The 13,769-nt window shown below is 53.1% G+C and overlaps 1 protein-coding gene and 1 long non-coding RNA gene across 6 annotated transcripts in view; one reads left to right on the top strand and one right to left on the bottom strand.

Annotated features, from left to right (window-relative positions):
• The window catches only part of ST14 (suppression of tumorigenicity 14), a 42,770-nt gene extending 34,251 nt beyond the window's left edge, over positions 1 to 8,519 (top strand). For all 5 annotated transcript variants that reach the window (XM_026071698.1, XM_026071696.1, XM_026071700.1 and 2 more), the window contains 9 exons: positions 637 to 767; positions 1,676 to 1,780; positions 3,236 to 3,343; positions 3,989 to 4,102; positions 4,304 to 4,429; positions 4,809 to 4,995; positions 5,505 to 5,779; positions 6,161 to 6,297; positions 7,007 to 8,519. In XM_026071698.1, the coding sequence (XP_025927483.1) occupies positions 637 to 767; positions 1,676 to 1,780; positions 3,236 to 3,343; positions 3,989 to 4,102; positions 4,304 to 4,429; positions 4,809 to 4,995; positions 5,505 to 5,779; positions 6,161 to 6,297; positions 7,007 to 7,168 (1,345 nt within the window). In that variant the 3' untranslated portion in view covers positions 7,169 to 8,519. The remainder of the gene's footprint in view (positions 1 to 636; positions 768 to 1,675; positions 1,781 to 3,235; positions 3,344 to 3,988; positions 4,103 to 4,303; positions 4,430 to 4,808; positions 4,996 to 5,504; positions 5,780 to 6,160; positions 6,298 to 7,006) is intronic.
• Positions 8,520 to 9,883: 1,364 nt separating this feature from the next.
• Positions 9,884 to 11,182, bottom strand: LOC112968919. The gene is made up of 3 exons (XR_003254497.1): positions 11,064 to 11,182; positions 10,194 to 10,322; positions 9,884 to 10,034 (listed from the first exon to the last, which is right to left on the bottom strand). It is a non-coding gene; the product is annotated as an uncharacterized LOC112968919 (long non-coding RNA).
• Between the last annotated feature and the right edge of the window lie 2,587 nt (positions 11,183 to 13,769).

Below are 13,769 nucleotides of genomic sequence, written 5' to 3'. Positions count from 1 at the left end.
GAGCAAATCTCCGTTGTTAGAGTAATCGCATTGCGTTATGTGATGCGTTTACTGTTACATTTGCTGCTTCCTATTACACAACTTAGTGTAAGCTGGGCCAAATATACCTCTTGGTGCTGCACAGGGGAAGTGAGCAGTGTTGCTTCACAGTGTTTTGGGCAAGAGAGCTGACCCTTCCGTGAAGAGATGGAGTTTCAGAGTCAGAGCCTGGATGCACAGTCCTGGCTAGTTCTTGCAGTGAGGCCTATCTAAGAGTGATTCCTACTCACCCACCCGATGCTGTGGCATTAGCCTGCCCAAATCCAGAGACACAACTGATCCAAGATCAAAGAGATGCAACGATCAATGTGTCAGGCAGGGTTCTTGATGAACTCGCTCCTAAATCATTGTCAAGGTCACAACTTGGTGGTGTTTGCTATTGGTCTAAATCTTCTGATGACTGCAGTGAAATTTGGCTCCTCTGCACAGACCTCAAGGTCCAGCGATCCATGTTGGGATCAGACCCCTTGTTTTCCTGCCTCCTTCGCTATCAGGGTGTGTGAAGTGACCCCATGTGGTGATGGAGGATTCAGGAATGGAAGAAAAGCTGCTCARTGCTGACTCTGTAGCATTAATCTTTGCTGTCTTTCCCTCCAGGTACTGTGGGGAGCGTTCCCAGTTTGTGGTGGCCAGTGCTACCAGTAAAATACAGGTCCGGTTCCACTCAGACCCATCCTACACAGACACCGGCTTCTCTGCTGAGTACCTGTCCTACGACTCCAGCGATCGTGAGTTGAAATCTCGAGCCTGCGGGGGGAGCTAATTTGCCTCAGGTCTGCTGCAGACTAAAGAACTGTAGGGTGTCCCTCATCTCCGCTTACGTTGCCCTACAAATTGGGAAGCACACTTTCCTGGAGCATTAGGGGCATGTCTGTTTAACTGCAAACCTCCTTGTATTCCTGCTTTGTTCTGAGAAAAGGTATTTTTAATGTTGGATTCTGTAAGCAGGCTACCCTGAACGATGGCAAAGTTGTGTGCTTTGCGGAAATTTGGCGGGGGGGACCCAGTTCATTCTCTGACGTTAGTCACAGGCAAGCTGGTGCGTAGCCCTGCTGAGTGTGTAGGAATAGATGTGACACGATAGAAATTACTAGCTTGGTGACCCCTTGGGCAATGCAAGAACTAAGGGCCGTGGTGTGAAGTGAGCAAGAACTGGATTCAAAAGGAAGTTCTTGTTGAAGCAGGGAGCTGGGCTGCAAAACTTGCCAAAGGATGCTGAAAATTGGCACGGGTGACTGGACAAGCTAGCGAAGGAGAAATCCGCTGAGGGTTGTAAAATGCACAGAAACCATATGCACTTTAGGAAATCCTGGAGCCGAGAATGGCTGGTAGCTGGGGAGAGCACAGAGGTGCTGCCTTGTCCGTGCTTTCCCCCAAGCATCTACTTGCAGCCACTGTCAAAAACAGGACCCTGGGCTTAAATGGACTTGCTCCGACCGCTGGTGGGCCGTCTCAGTTACCCAGCTCAGGAAGCAGCAAGGCTGGGCAGTGGCAACCCACTCCCCTTGGAAGTAGAGCAGGCTGCTAAGAGCAGCRCTCCCACCGGCTGTCTGGGATTGGTGACACTCGGTGCAGGAGAAGGGGACAGCGGGAAGGCTCACGTGTTCATCACGTTCATCCCTTCCCTCCCTCTCAGCCTGCCCTGGCCAGTTTGCCTGCAACACTGGCCGCTGCATCAACAAAAGCATGCGCTGYGACGGGTGGCTGGACTGCACAGATGGCAGCGATGAGAGATCCTGCGGTAAGTCTGTCCTTTATTTCYTCTGGCTTGTTACGGGAAGGGCTGTGCTACTCGAGGGTGACCGGGGGTATGTGCTCTGGCCTTGTTCTGTTTAACTGCTGCTGATCTGGAGGATGTAGGAGGGAAAAATCAGGGCTGGCTGTGGCCACGTGCAGCGCTCTCTTATAATCTGGGCATCACGAGAAGAACTGCAGAGAGAGAAACCCCTGGGTGGGCTCYCTTTAGTGAGGGTAGTGCAGTGCGTTCTGTGGCTTGCTGAGCTGCTGTTTTGCCGGAGAGGAGCTTGCGCGGAGGTGATGAGCCCAGCACTTGGTGGCAAAGCTCTGCTTTTGCCTCCTTTCCAGCGCCACTCCAAACGCGCCTGCCTGAGGGGCAGGTCAGCTCTCGAAAGATGCTCCTAAAGTATCGCACAAAGTATGCTCTGGCTCCGTGTGCGTATCGACAGATGTGCCGCCATCCGGAGGGGCACCTGTACGAACGCACCTTAGTGCTGAGGGTTGCAGACCAGCTGCCGGCCCCGCTGGCTGCCTTGCTCGCTGGTGCAAGCACTGCCTTAGCCCTTCAGACTGCAGGGAGCAGCAATTGGCATGAGGATTAGTCTGGGATCCTTCCCAGTGTGGGAGCCGTGGGCTCCTTCTAATCAAATCCCCTCCAAGGGGAATCCCCCTCCCTTTCTAGTCCCTCCCTCATGTTTTTCCATTTAATCCTGCTGGCTCTTGTGCGTTTGGCTGTGCCTGGCTGAGCTGAGAGTTTGGTGTAAAGATGTGTTTAGTTACTGAGCACAGGCAGGTATCGCAGAGTACACGTGACACCTTTCGGCTGGAAAACCTGTGTGATTCGTGGGTGTAGTTTCTTCATGAGGTAATTTTTCCCCTTGGATTAACAGAGAAATCCCAGAGATTGTGCTGTTATCCCGGGCCTGAAGTTAATTAGAGGAGATGGGATCCCCTGGTTTGGGATCTCGTTCTGAGGGAAGGGACGGTAGGTTGAGGAACGGTGTGCTGCTGGTCTGGTTGCCTTCCCGTGCTGCCCTGGGCAGAGCATGGCCGCAGCGGCCTGGGTATTTAGGTACTTTCCCACTGGTTGTAGCAATTGCTTTTTTTAAGTAGTTGCCTCTGGCTCTCCTGCTGCCCTTAGGCTTGTTTAAGGTTGGCTTCATCGTTACCTGGGTGAGACATTGCAGCGCTCCAGATAGCTGCGTTCTCCAGAGCCGTGGAAACGCTGTGTTTTAGCTTAGCGCATGTGTACGTATGTACGCACGCGTGGCCCCAGCTGTCGTGGTGTTTTCTGGTGCGCTTGTTCCTGTGAGCTCGGATACCTGCTGGGAGAGCTGCCCAGATTTTCCTGTAGTGCTGCGGTAGATGCGATGGCAGATGTATAGCTGGTGGCTCCACGGGTGCATCTGCAGGTCTGTCCTCTGATTTCTCATCCTGATTTCTCGCTGTCCCTTTCCAGCCTGTACCGACCAGCAGTTCAGGTGCCAGAATGGCTGGTGCAAGCCGAAGTTCTGGGTCTGCGATAATGTGAACGACTGCGGCGACAACAGCGATGAGCTGCAGTGCAGTAAGTGACTTGCCCCATGGGYGGAAAGGTCTGAGGGCTTGAACAAGGTGAAGGGGAGGGTGGAGGCACACTAAGCAGAGGAAGGCAAGTGCCGTGCTGGAGGTCTGCACGTGAGGAATCCAAAAGGTCAGCCTGGCGCCGGGCACAGCGAGGCCTTGCCTGGAGCGCTGCGTTCGCAGCTTTCCTGGAGCCTGCGCAGGAGCCCTGAGCAAGACCTCAGAGGAGAGAAATGAGGATGAGTAGAGATGGAGGTAACGTGGGCTCTTGGGAAGGAAAGGATTGCATAAATTGGTGGTATGCAGTGTGAAGAAGGAAAGACCGGGGACACAGGAAACAGATGTTTATATGTGGCTGCTGCAAGAAGAAAGAGGATAAATGTGTGTCTCTGTCTGCTGTAAGACAAAGAGGCAAAGGCCTTATGGTTGTGGCAAGGGGGCACAGGGGCAGGAACTCCAGGTGAGACTGTTCTGGGATGGGATCGTGTCACTGCAGGCCTTTGGGAACATGGTGAGCAGAGGCTCTCCCTACCTGGGAGGAAGAGATACGGGCACGGCCATGTGTTAAGGTACTGTAGGATTTGTGCCCGGTCCTTCTGTGGGAGCGTGTTTGTGTCCTGCCACTTCTCACAAGCTGCTCCTTCCCCAGGTTGCTCGGATGACAGCTTCAAGTGCGACACTGGGAAATGCATCCCCAACACRCAGAAGTGTGACGGCAAGGATGACTGCGGAGACGGGAGCGATGAGGGCAGCTGTAGCAGGGGTGAGGATGGGCTGTGGAGGGGTCTTCCCTTGAAATGCAGCTTCTTGCAAATTTGCTCATGGCTGGGCATCTCGTGCGTTTTTGCACGTGGTGGCAGCATCCTGGGGATGGTGGAAGGGTAGAAGAGGTGAATGGCTCTTGAGCAGCGTGACTTCTCCAGCACTGGGACTAACCCTTCTCCCTTTGGCCTACCTGCAACAGCCCCCGCGACAGTCTCCTGCAAGGACTACACGTACAAATGCCGCAACGGAAAGTGCATCAGCAAGCAGAACCCGGAGTGTGACGGGGAGAAGGACTGTGAAGACAATTCTGATGAGGACAACTGCAGTGAGTACCCCAGGAAGGGAGGAGGCGTTTCTGGGCTGGACCTCTTAGACGAATGCTTAAGCTTGGTGGAGAGAGCTGCTGGGCATTTCAGGTTGACAGTTTGGGTATGAAAATAGCCAAGCCGTGTTCTATAGCAGTGTGCAGGGCACCTGTGTTGTTCACGATGTTTAAGGAGGGCTTGTGCAGATAATACAGGGGTTTGTCTGCACATTAACAGACAGGGCCAGTAAATCTTTTAGCAAATTTGGCAAACTGTTTGCGCTCCTGAGCTGATAGCATCAGCCATCCCTGGCGTAGGTAATATTTCCAGAGGAAGGAAGGGGAGGTGCTGAGTAGAAGCAGCAGTAACTAAGTGCCTTTGCTCCTTTCCCCCCCCCAGACTGCGGGATCCCCTCCTACACTAGGAAGTCACGGGTCGTCGGCGGGCAGAACTCGGACGTGGGTGAATGGCCGTGGCAGGTCAGCCTCCACGTCAAGGGCCAGGGCCACGTCTGCGGGGCCTCGCTGATCTCGGAGCGCTGGCTGGTGTCCGCGGCGCATTGCTTCGGGTACCTGCAGGGCATCAGGTAGGCGGGAGCTGACGCTCCGCTTCTGCCAGGTTCGCTGAATCGGGGGCCGCCTTGCTAAAGAGCGAGGAGATGCTTAATGCGGCTGTTTTGTAAGACAAGCTGCAGGGTGCTGGGAAGGGCTCAGCCGCTGCCCTCAGACAGCTGGACTTTGGACAGTTTCTTGTCTTAAAGTGGAAGCAGCCATTCGAAGTAGACATGTATTTATTTGTTAAAACATCGCCTCAACGCCCTGTACTCTTGCAGGGGCCTCTGCAGGCACTGCAGTGATTCATGGATGGTGGGTTTCAGGGTGGCAGGATCAGGGCAGGACGCCCAGACTGTTGCGCTTCCATTTTCAGGCATTTGCTTGTCTGAAAAGGAAAAATCAGTTTCCACCAGGACATGTGCTTCTCAAGGAAACTTTTTAAGATAGAGGGCATGTTTTGTGCATCTCAGTCAAGCTAGGACATCTGCACCGGTTCTGCGACTGGACTTTTACGCTGCCCTGTGTGTTGTGACTCTTGCAGTTACTCGGAGCCCAAGTTGTGGACAGCCTACCTGGGACTGACCGACCAAAGCAAACGCAACGGCGCCGACGTGCAAGCACGAACCRTCAAGCGCATCATCTCCCACCCCAGCTTCAACGACTACACCTTTGACTATGATATTGCTGTGATGGAGCTGCAAGAGCCCGTCACCTTCTCCTCCGTTGTCAAGCCCATCTGCCTACCCGATTCCACCCACAACTTCCCYGCTGGCAAGGACCTGTGGGTGACTGGATGGGGAGCGACCATGGAAGGAGGTGAGCACTGGAGGTGCCTGGGGGGGTTGCGGCTGGGAAAGGGCATTGACATATTTTAGCATATGGCTTCAGCGAAAAGGGGAGCTGGCTGTAGCTTTGCCTCTCTCTGAGAAATTTACAGCCTATATATATTAGCTTGCCTCGAGACCGAARGCAAACGAGATTCTCTTGGGATTGCACAAAGATAATATCTCAGTCCTGCGGGGAAACCGGTGTTAGGAAAAAGCGGGTTGTTGCGCTGGGGACTTACCTGGCAATTAGTCGCTTGCTCAGCGCCTGGGGCCTGAACGCAGYGTGTAGGTACAAACCTGCACAGGGGAGGGCCTGGTGGCTTAAAAATGCCACGCGCTTTTAACCCGTGCTCGCCCTCCATCCTCACAGGCATCGGTGCCACCATCCTGCAGAAAGCAGAAATCCGCTTGATCAACCAGACCATGTGCAACGAGCTGCTGTCGGGCCAGCTGACGTCGCGCATGATGTGCGTGGGGTTCCTGTCGGGCGGCGTGGACGCGTGCCAGGTAGGAAAGCAGCGCAAGAGCACTAGTTTATCGCTGTTGGTGGGCGAGAGCCTCCATTAGCAATAGGGGCCAACTGGTCAGGCCTTTTTATTCTGGTGCCTTTGCACATATTCCCACACTTAATATAGTACAAATTTCCACACTTAATATAGTACAAATCAGCGTGGCTCCATCTTGGTTCGGACAATGGCCAAGTTGGAATGGGCATGAGCAGCAAATTATATAGACGCATGACTTAGTCTCAAAAACTGCACCCCAGGTCAGAAAGCAGAGCAACGGTACTCTACTCTGTTGCTGTTACTGGGGGGCTTAGTATTCACAGCCCATTTATTCAGCCCTTTTTATTCTGGTACTTTCACTCATATTTCCCCACTTAATATGTGTTCCAAATCTGTACAACTACTTCTTRGCTGACACAATGGCCAAACTGGAATGGGCACAAACCGCAAACTGTATTGACGCATGACTTAGTCTCAAAACCAGTTAGAGCTGTGTTACAATTCTTAGAGCTTTTGAAGGAAGCCCGGCTATCCCTGGAGTTAGTTAGTGATTATTTCTTATGCTTGGCCAGCGTTTTAGATTACTTATCAATTTTTTTTAATTACTTAGGAGCTTTTGTGATTATTTTGATAACACTTTGCCAGACTTTACAATGGGACAATATGCTGGTTGGTGCTTATGGTAACATTTAACATTTGTTTCCGCGCAGGGAGACTCCGGAGGGCCGCTGGTCAGCGTAGAAGCCAGTGGTCGCATGTTCCTGGCTGGTGTCGTGAGCTGGGGCGACGGCTGYGCGCAGCGACGAAAGCCTGGAGTCTACACCCGGCTCACCAAGCTGCGCCAGTGGCTCAAGGAGCAGACAGGCCTCTAGGGCCACGTTCGTCTTCACATGGATGCGTAAGTCTTGTACGCTGCCGGCTGGGGCTGCCCCAGCCGCGAAGAAGGGACACTTTGTGGGCAGCGAAGCACAGAGAACTGCCTCCCTCTACCTCGACACAGGCGCCTGGGACTCCCAGCCATGGACTGCGACTGGAGCTCTGTTCATCACAGCAGCAAAAGGCTGGAGACAAGCGCAGAGGACCTGCTTGTCTGTATTTAAGATGTGTGTGTACCACCGAGCCAGATCTGGTGTTTTAGTTTAGCCCTTAGTAATCCCACCCTGAAACCAAAGCTCAGTTTAGATTTTAATGCCTGGCCAGAAGTTTCCCATTGTGGGCAAGCCAGTGTGGCTCCCAGAAAGAACGTGAATGAACAACCATTCAAGATACATATAATTAAAAAAAAAAAAAATCAATTAAAAAAAAAAGAAAAAACACTCTGTGTTTTTAGAAGCAAACTTTATTGGGACGGGTTCAAAAACAGCTTTTAGAATATATTCTATCTCCTGCGTTTGTTTTCAAACTGCCRTCCGCACCCCTTTTTCTGGTCATGAGTGATGGGGGGGGGGAATTCTCACCATGGGGGTGGTGGTGGATCCCTTAGGATCCCTCCCTCGGCGCAGTCCCGGGCGGTGGCGTCTCCTCCGTCCTTTGGCCGACTTAGTTCTTGTTCTCTTTGGGTGGGAGGCATCGTAACAAGTCCAGGGCTGGCAGCACTGAGGGAGACAGTTCTGGCCGAAACCTGTGTTCACTCACCTCAAGGGACAAGTGTGCAGGTCTACTTGCGCCCGCAGGTTCTCCATCTTCTGACTCGAGCGCTGGTCAGATTGGCATTACCACTATGTGCCTTAACACTATGCTGTGGTTTAGCCGCTACATCTTCTAGCTTTAGCTGCTTGTTCTTGCCAGGAAGTGCTGTACCACCACAGTGCCTGGGCAGCAGTGATGCACARGACCGGACACGTGTTCTGGTAGAGCCTGTGGTACCCAGAATACACTTGATGACTTCCCCTTCCTGGGCGCAGCAAGGTGCTTTGCTTCGCACGTGGGGCAGAAGTGATCGACTTCCTGGAGCTCGTCTCCTGCCCTAGTAACCTTGGATGGCTCTGCCCGCTCCGAGCGGAGACAGAGTCTTTTGGCCCTTTTTACTTTTGTAAGAGAATGCAGCAATGTGACTTCTGAATGTGCTGATTTGATCTCCTTTCTTCTGTGTAGCCCGTTCCTTGCCATAGAAGAGCACACTCCAGTTGACTTCAGTTAGCCATTCCTCACCTGTAAATACATTGTTTTGTAAATCTATGAAATAGAGATGCTCCAAGTCTATTAAACTGGGATATTTTTTAATACTCTGGTTGCGTGGTTCTTTGTGGGCTTCTCTGGAAGGGTTCCCGAGCTAGGGAAACCTGCACAGATCCCTGGTGGCACCCACACCCCAGGTCAACAGCTGTCCCCACCAGGAGGTGGAGTTCCAGGAAGGAAGAGACATAAAGCCTGTAGCGCTCCTACTTAGTGCAGCTCCAGCGTGCTGCCTTGAAAGCGCCCAAACCAGCCCGATTCAAGTGTCCTCCAAGTCAGGGGGGTTGTGGAGAGCTCCTAGGGGATCCAGTAGGGTATTTTTCACACTGCTCCTTTGAGTAGGATGTGCAAGGAGAGGTGCTGACCATCTCCAACACAGGGAGGCTCTTGAGGCAGCTTCCCAGCTGGAAATTTGTAGGTGTCACCACCCCCTCCCCCCCCAGCATGGCAGACTCACCTCCCATGTTTAGGCCAGATGTGCAGCAGCTGCTGTGGGTCACCATGCTGAGCTGGTCTGCTTTCCTCCACGGCTGGTGTTGGGTCCCATCTGCACCCTTAATTGTGCTGCTTCCCTTCAGGTGCAGGCAAACGGACCCTGAGGAGGAGGAAACAAAAACCAAAAAGAACACAAAAAAACACAAAAAACACACCACGTACCACAACCCAACAACAAAAACACAAAACAAAAAACAACCATAAAAAAAACACCCACACAGAAAAACCTCCAACTGTTTCCAGCATCCTGAAGTCCAGCCTAGGAACATGATGCAGTTGGTTCCTGCAGCAGCCAACTGCTCTGTTCCCCCCAGATCCCTGCTCCAGGAGACAGGATGATTTCTAGCTGCTTTGTCATCTCCTCACTGAGCTTTAGAGGTAGTGAGGACTGGTAAGTTGGCTTATCACCTACAGCATGCCAGAAGCAGGGCTGCGAAGCCTTGCAGTAGGCTACTGCAACAACAGCAGGCTAGTGGGACAGCCACAGCCGTCGTGGCCTAGCGAGATTCTCTAGAACCAAACACAGACAAGGAAGCGCGTTTAGATCCGTGCTCACACGATGTTGCGGCAACATGAAAGCGCTTACTGTGGTCGCTCTGCTGACCCCTGATCTCCAGCAGGAAGCTAGTGCATGGGTGGAGCTGGAGCAGCACCCAGGGCTGGGCCGCAAGCCCGGGCATCCCAGCAGCCACAGCTCTGTTCCAGCCGAGCTCTCACAAGTGTGGCTTCCCACCACGTTTGGGGAAAACAAAAAAATAAAAAGCCAAAAGCAACAAAAAACCCACCACACTTGTTCTGGTACAGGTTCCCTGAAAGTATTTGCCAGATGACGAAGTAAAGGGCTCCTCTGCCTCAAAGCACAAAATACTCTAGTGTTTTAAGCCAGTTACCTGCAGTAGGGATGCGTGGAAGCCGCTGTACAGCCCAAGGGTTGGACACTTCCAGGATGCAAGAGCCAGGGCTGCAGCTAAGTTGCACTGCAGCTTGGTGCACATGGAAGCAGTGATTGCAGGGTCCCAGGCTCTGCGTTGCCGTGTTTCTCCCCAAGATCAGCCAGACTCAGCACTCCTGCATTCCCGGCAGAAAGCAAGAAAGTTGCCTTTGGCACGACGTGCAGTTCTGCAGCCGTTTGCTGCTTTGGTATCCAAACCTCATTCTGCTAGAGGCCAAGATTAACCCTGTCCCTTTCCCCACCCACAAGCTCCCATTTCCTGCAGCTTTTCTTACCTCTGTCCAGCTTCAGTTCCCATTTCGCTGCTCGGGTGGGCTCCAGGGCACGGGTGCAGACGAGTGCCATGCTGGCTGCGCGTTGCGTGCAGCAGAGTCATCTGCTCCATGACAAGGCCAATGCTATCACTGGAATAGAAAGGGGTGGGGGAGAGGAGAAAGTCAGCCAAACCCCAAGTTGCTGCACTCCTGCCATCAAACTCATAACCAGAGTGCTCAGCCCTTGTCGTGATGGACTTTCTGCTGAGCAGGGAAAAACCAGCTGCGTGGGGAAATCCCCTCCTCATTATTTCTTGTAAGCGTAAGCACAAAAGCCAGTCCTGGGGGTCCAGCTGCCTGCCCGGGGTGGGCGCTCAGGGGTTTCCTGCTGCATGTGCTGCAGCAGGGGCTCCCTTCCCAAAGCAGCACTAGCTTAAGCGATAGCACCAGGCTGCACAGACTGATACAGTTTGCCATAGGGGCCAAGTGTCCCTAAGGTATCTATCCCCAAATCCCTGCTAGCATTAGGTAGTTAATGCTGGACAGCAAGCAAAAATATGGCCAAGTTATTTAGCATTTCCTGCTTTCTCATCCAGGTGGACCAGGCAAGCCAGAATCACTCTGCTCCCACCACCCTCGTGAGCCACAGCAGGGAGGTGGCACACAGTTTGGTGGGGAACCAGTTCCCGCAGTGCCGGGCCCTCCTCGCACTTTTCCATGTTCTGCGGCAGGCAGAAAGGACACAGACCTTTTCCCATTGCTTCCTACTCTTGTTTATGGCATTAGCGATTCCAGACAGCCCCCCATTTCACCTGGGACTTGGAGACACCTCTTACTCATGCAGCTGGACAAAGCAACCTAGCTTTAAAAGTCAGAAAACAACACAAGTACCTGACAGTCTGTGGCTGCATCAAGATGTGGTGCAGGAAGTGTTTTTTCTTTTCTCCGCAGAGTAGACAGGAGCCTTCATTTCCCCTTTATCTTCGCAAAGCATCAGACTTGCCAGCTAGCCTCCGCCATCAGCAACAAGCACGGCTTCGCCCCCTGTACCTGAGGCCAGCACCACCTGGGGAGAAAAACTGGACCCTAAGAGCACATCAGGCTGCGTGAGCAGGCACAGACCTGCAGCGACTTGTCACTGCCCACAGCGAGGTGGCACGGCCAGAAGGACAGCAGTGCCAACAGCTCCAGTACACCTTGCTTTCCTGTCCTCAATTTGACTGTACCTTGCATGAGAATGGGGACAAGCTTCCCACATCCCCTGCCCATCTTAACCGCTCTGAGTCAGAACGTCCAGGTTTGCTGCAGATCAGTTCCCGCAGTGGCCAGGAAACAAGTCAGGTTTTCACAGAAACCAGAATTTTCTAGGCGGGCCTTCGCTGGTCGCATTCAAATCGCTGCCGCAGGAAGGTTGGAAGTTAAAGTACGTACGTTTCGGTTGTCGGAGGGATGGAAACTCTTACGCAACTTGCCAGCCACGTGTGCGGTCAGGAGCGAGGTCCCTCCACGCTGCCGGCCAGTGCCAGAGTCGGGGTCTGGGCAGAGTCTCTCTGCTGCACCGCGGTCAGGCTGTACCCGTTCCTTGCAGAAGTGACTTATCCCCTGCTGCTTCCCACAGCCCCGGCCCGCGTCCTCAGACAAGTCTGACATAAAACCAGGAAATCACACACCGAGAAGCTGAGGCAGGTTGTTACTAACAAGCCATTTATTTAGGACAACACAATAACCAGCAGGGAGAACAATGTCCCAAGCAACAACTTAAGTGTCATTTGTCTGGCCTTGCACTGAGCRTACACTGCTCTTACAGAGACGAGCAGCAGCTTGCAGTGTTGAGCTATCACAGCAAAGAAAAAAAATAAAATAAAGTAAGCACGACCACCAGTTTGACCCCACACTGTCCCCGTCTGCAATTCGCCCACGTGCACACACACACCCCACAAAACATTTCCCCAAACTTGAGGGCTTATGAACGTGGCTTGTCCAGGCAAGGCAGAGTGCCTAGGAAAGAGCAGTGCTTGACTGGGGACTCCACCCCGAGCACCTAAATCCATGTCCCTGCAATGCCAGTGTGTGAGAGCCTAGGTCCTTTCGGAAGCAAAGCTCTTGTTAACTACCAATAAATTTAGGGAAGAGAAAGCAACCAAACCAAGCAGCGTTTCAAGACAGACTTCACAGATGCAGAGTCCTTCACCCCTGCCCTGCGATTCTGGGCTCAGCCGAAGCTCTTAATGGAAGGCCATCATGGTGGACTGTGCTGGTGCCCTGCTGAGCATCTACCAGTAGCTGACATAGTAGAAGATCACCACGCCTAAAGCCACCAGCCCCAGCAGCAGCGCCATGATGTTGAGGATTTTTGCAGTGTGAGAGGCAGCACGCGCTCCGTCAACGTCATGGTGCATCAGGTGATTCTCCACCTACGGAGGGAAGAACAGGCCTGAGAGATGGAAGAAGTGTGACCGTCCCTAACGCAGGAGACTGAAGCTAGTGCTAAGACTGAGGGAGCAGCAGTCCTGTAGAAGATAAGCCATACAAGGGAAGCAGTAGAGGAAAGAAGAACCTGGGATCTGGTTTCCAAACCTTGGGACTCATCCATCAATATGCTCCTGAGAGCTCAAATGGAAACAAGTTTTGGGTTTGGAAAACAGTTTTCAAGGTGCTTCCAGTACTGAGCAGGACAGCAGACACAGTTAGGATGAACAGGTTCTTCCTGAACCAGCCAAAATTGACAATTGTTCTAAACCCCCAAACAAAAAGCCTCCCTCACTTCAACAGTGGATCTCACAGCCACCTCGGAGCTGAGGGCTCGCCTTGGCTCGACTCTAGAAACCCCCTTTCAAGTTGTACGTTTCCCAACGAGGTTCTGAGCTGAACCCACCTGCAGTGCAATTACACACTAAATACCAGTGGCACCACCAATAAAGTGCTGTTACCCAACTACTGTCACAGCAGCACAAGGGTGGCTGGCAGAAGAGATGGCAGTACTAGTGGTATAGAGAAAAGCCGTGCAGCAAGCCAGAAATCCTTCCTCAGATGCGCAGCCCCTGTAGCTCAAGGCAAAGGCATTAGACTCCAGGGAGAGGTAAGAAACATGTTAGCCTCCAGCCTGGGCCAGGGATCACTGCGGGAGGCAGGAGACATTTTCAGCGGCAAAAACAGGCTCCAGCAGCCCTAGAGAGAAGCAGCAGCCCACCTCTTTTCCCCCACGTGGCAACGGCATCTTCCTACCTGTCCCGAATAGTAGAGGGCAATCAGTCCCAGGGGCAGACAGCAGCACAGGATGTTAAAGATGGACCACCCCTTGTAGGTGGACACAGGCACAGCGCTGGGGGCTTCCATGGATGCTGGGGGTGACAGCTGGGATGGGGAGCTGCAAGGTGCCTCTCCTGGCGTGCAGCGAGGGATGGGGAGCTGCAAGGTGCCTCTCCTGGCGTGCAGTGGGAGGCAAGCAGAGAGGAGAAGGGGCTTGGCCAGGGCAGGAGGAAGGAGGGGCCTGGGCCGACTTCCTCAGGGCAAGGATGTGCAGAGGAGGCTGAGGGCAACGTTGCAAGGGCAAAGAGGCCAAGAGCAAGGCGGGGGGAAGGGGGAACCGGACGTGGG

Source organism: Apteryx rowi, unplaced genomic scaffold (genome assembly GCF_003343035.1).
Source record: "Apteryx rowi isolate R43461 unplaced genomic scaffold, aptRow1 scaffold_33, whole genome shotgun sequence".
NCBI classification, from domain to species: domain Eukaryota; kingdom Metazoa; phylum Chordata; class Aves; order Apterygiformes; family Apterygidae; genus Apteryx; species Apteryx rowi.
The sequence above is the reverse complement of the archived record's forward strand: the minus strand, read 5'-3'. Positions and strand labels throughout refer to the sequence as shown.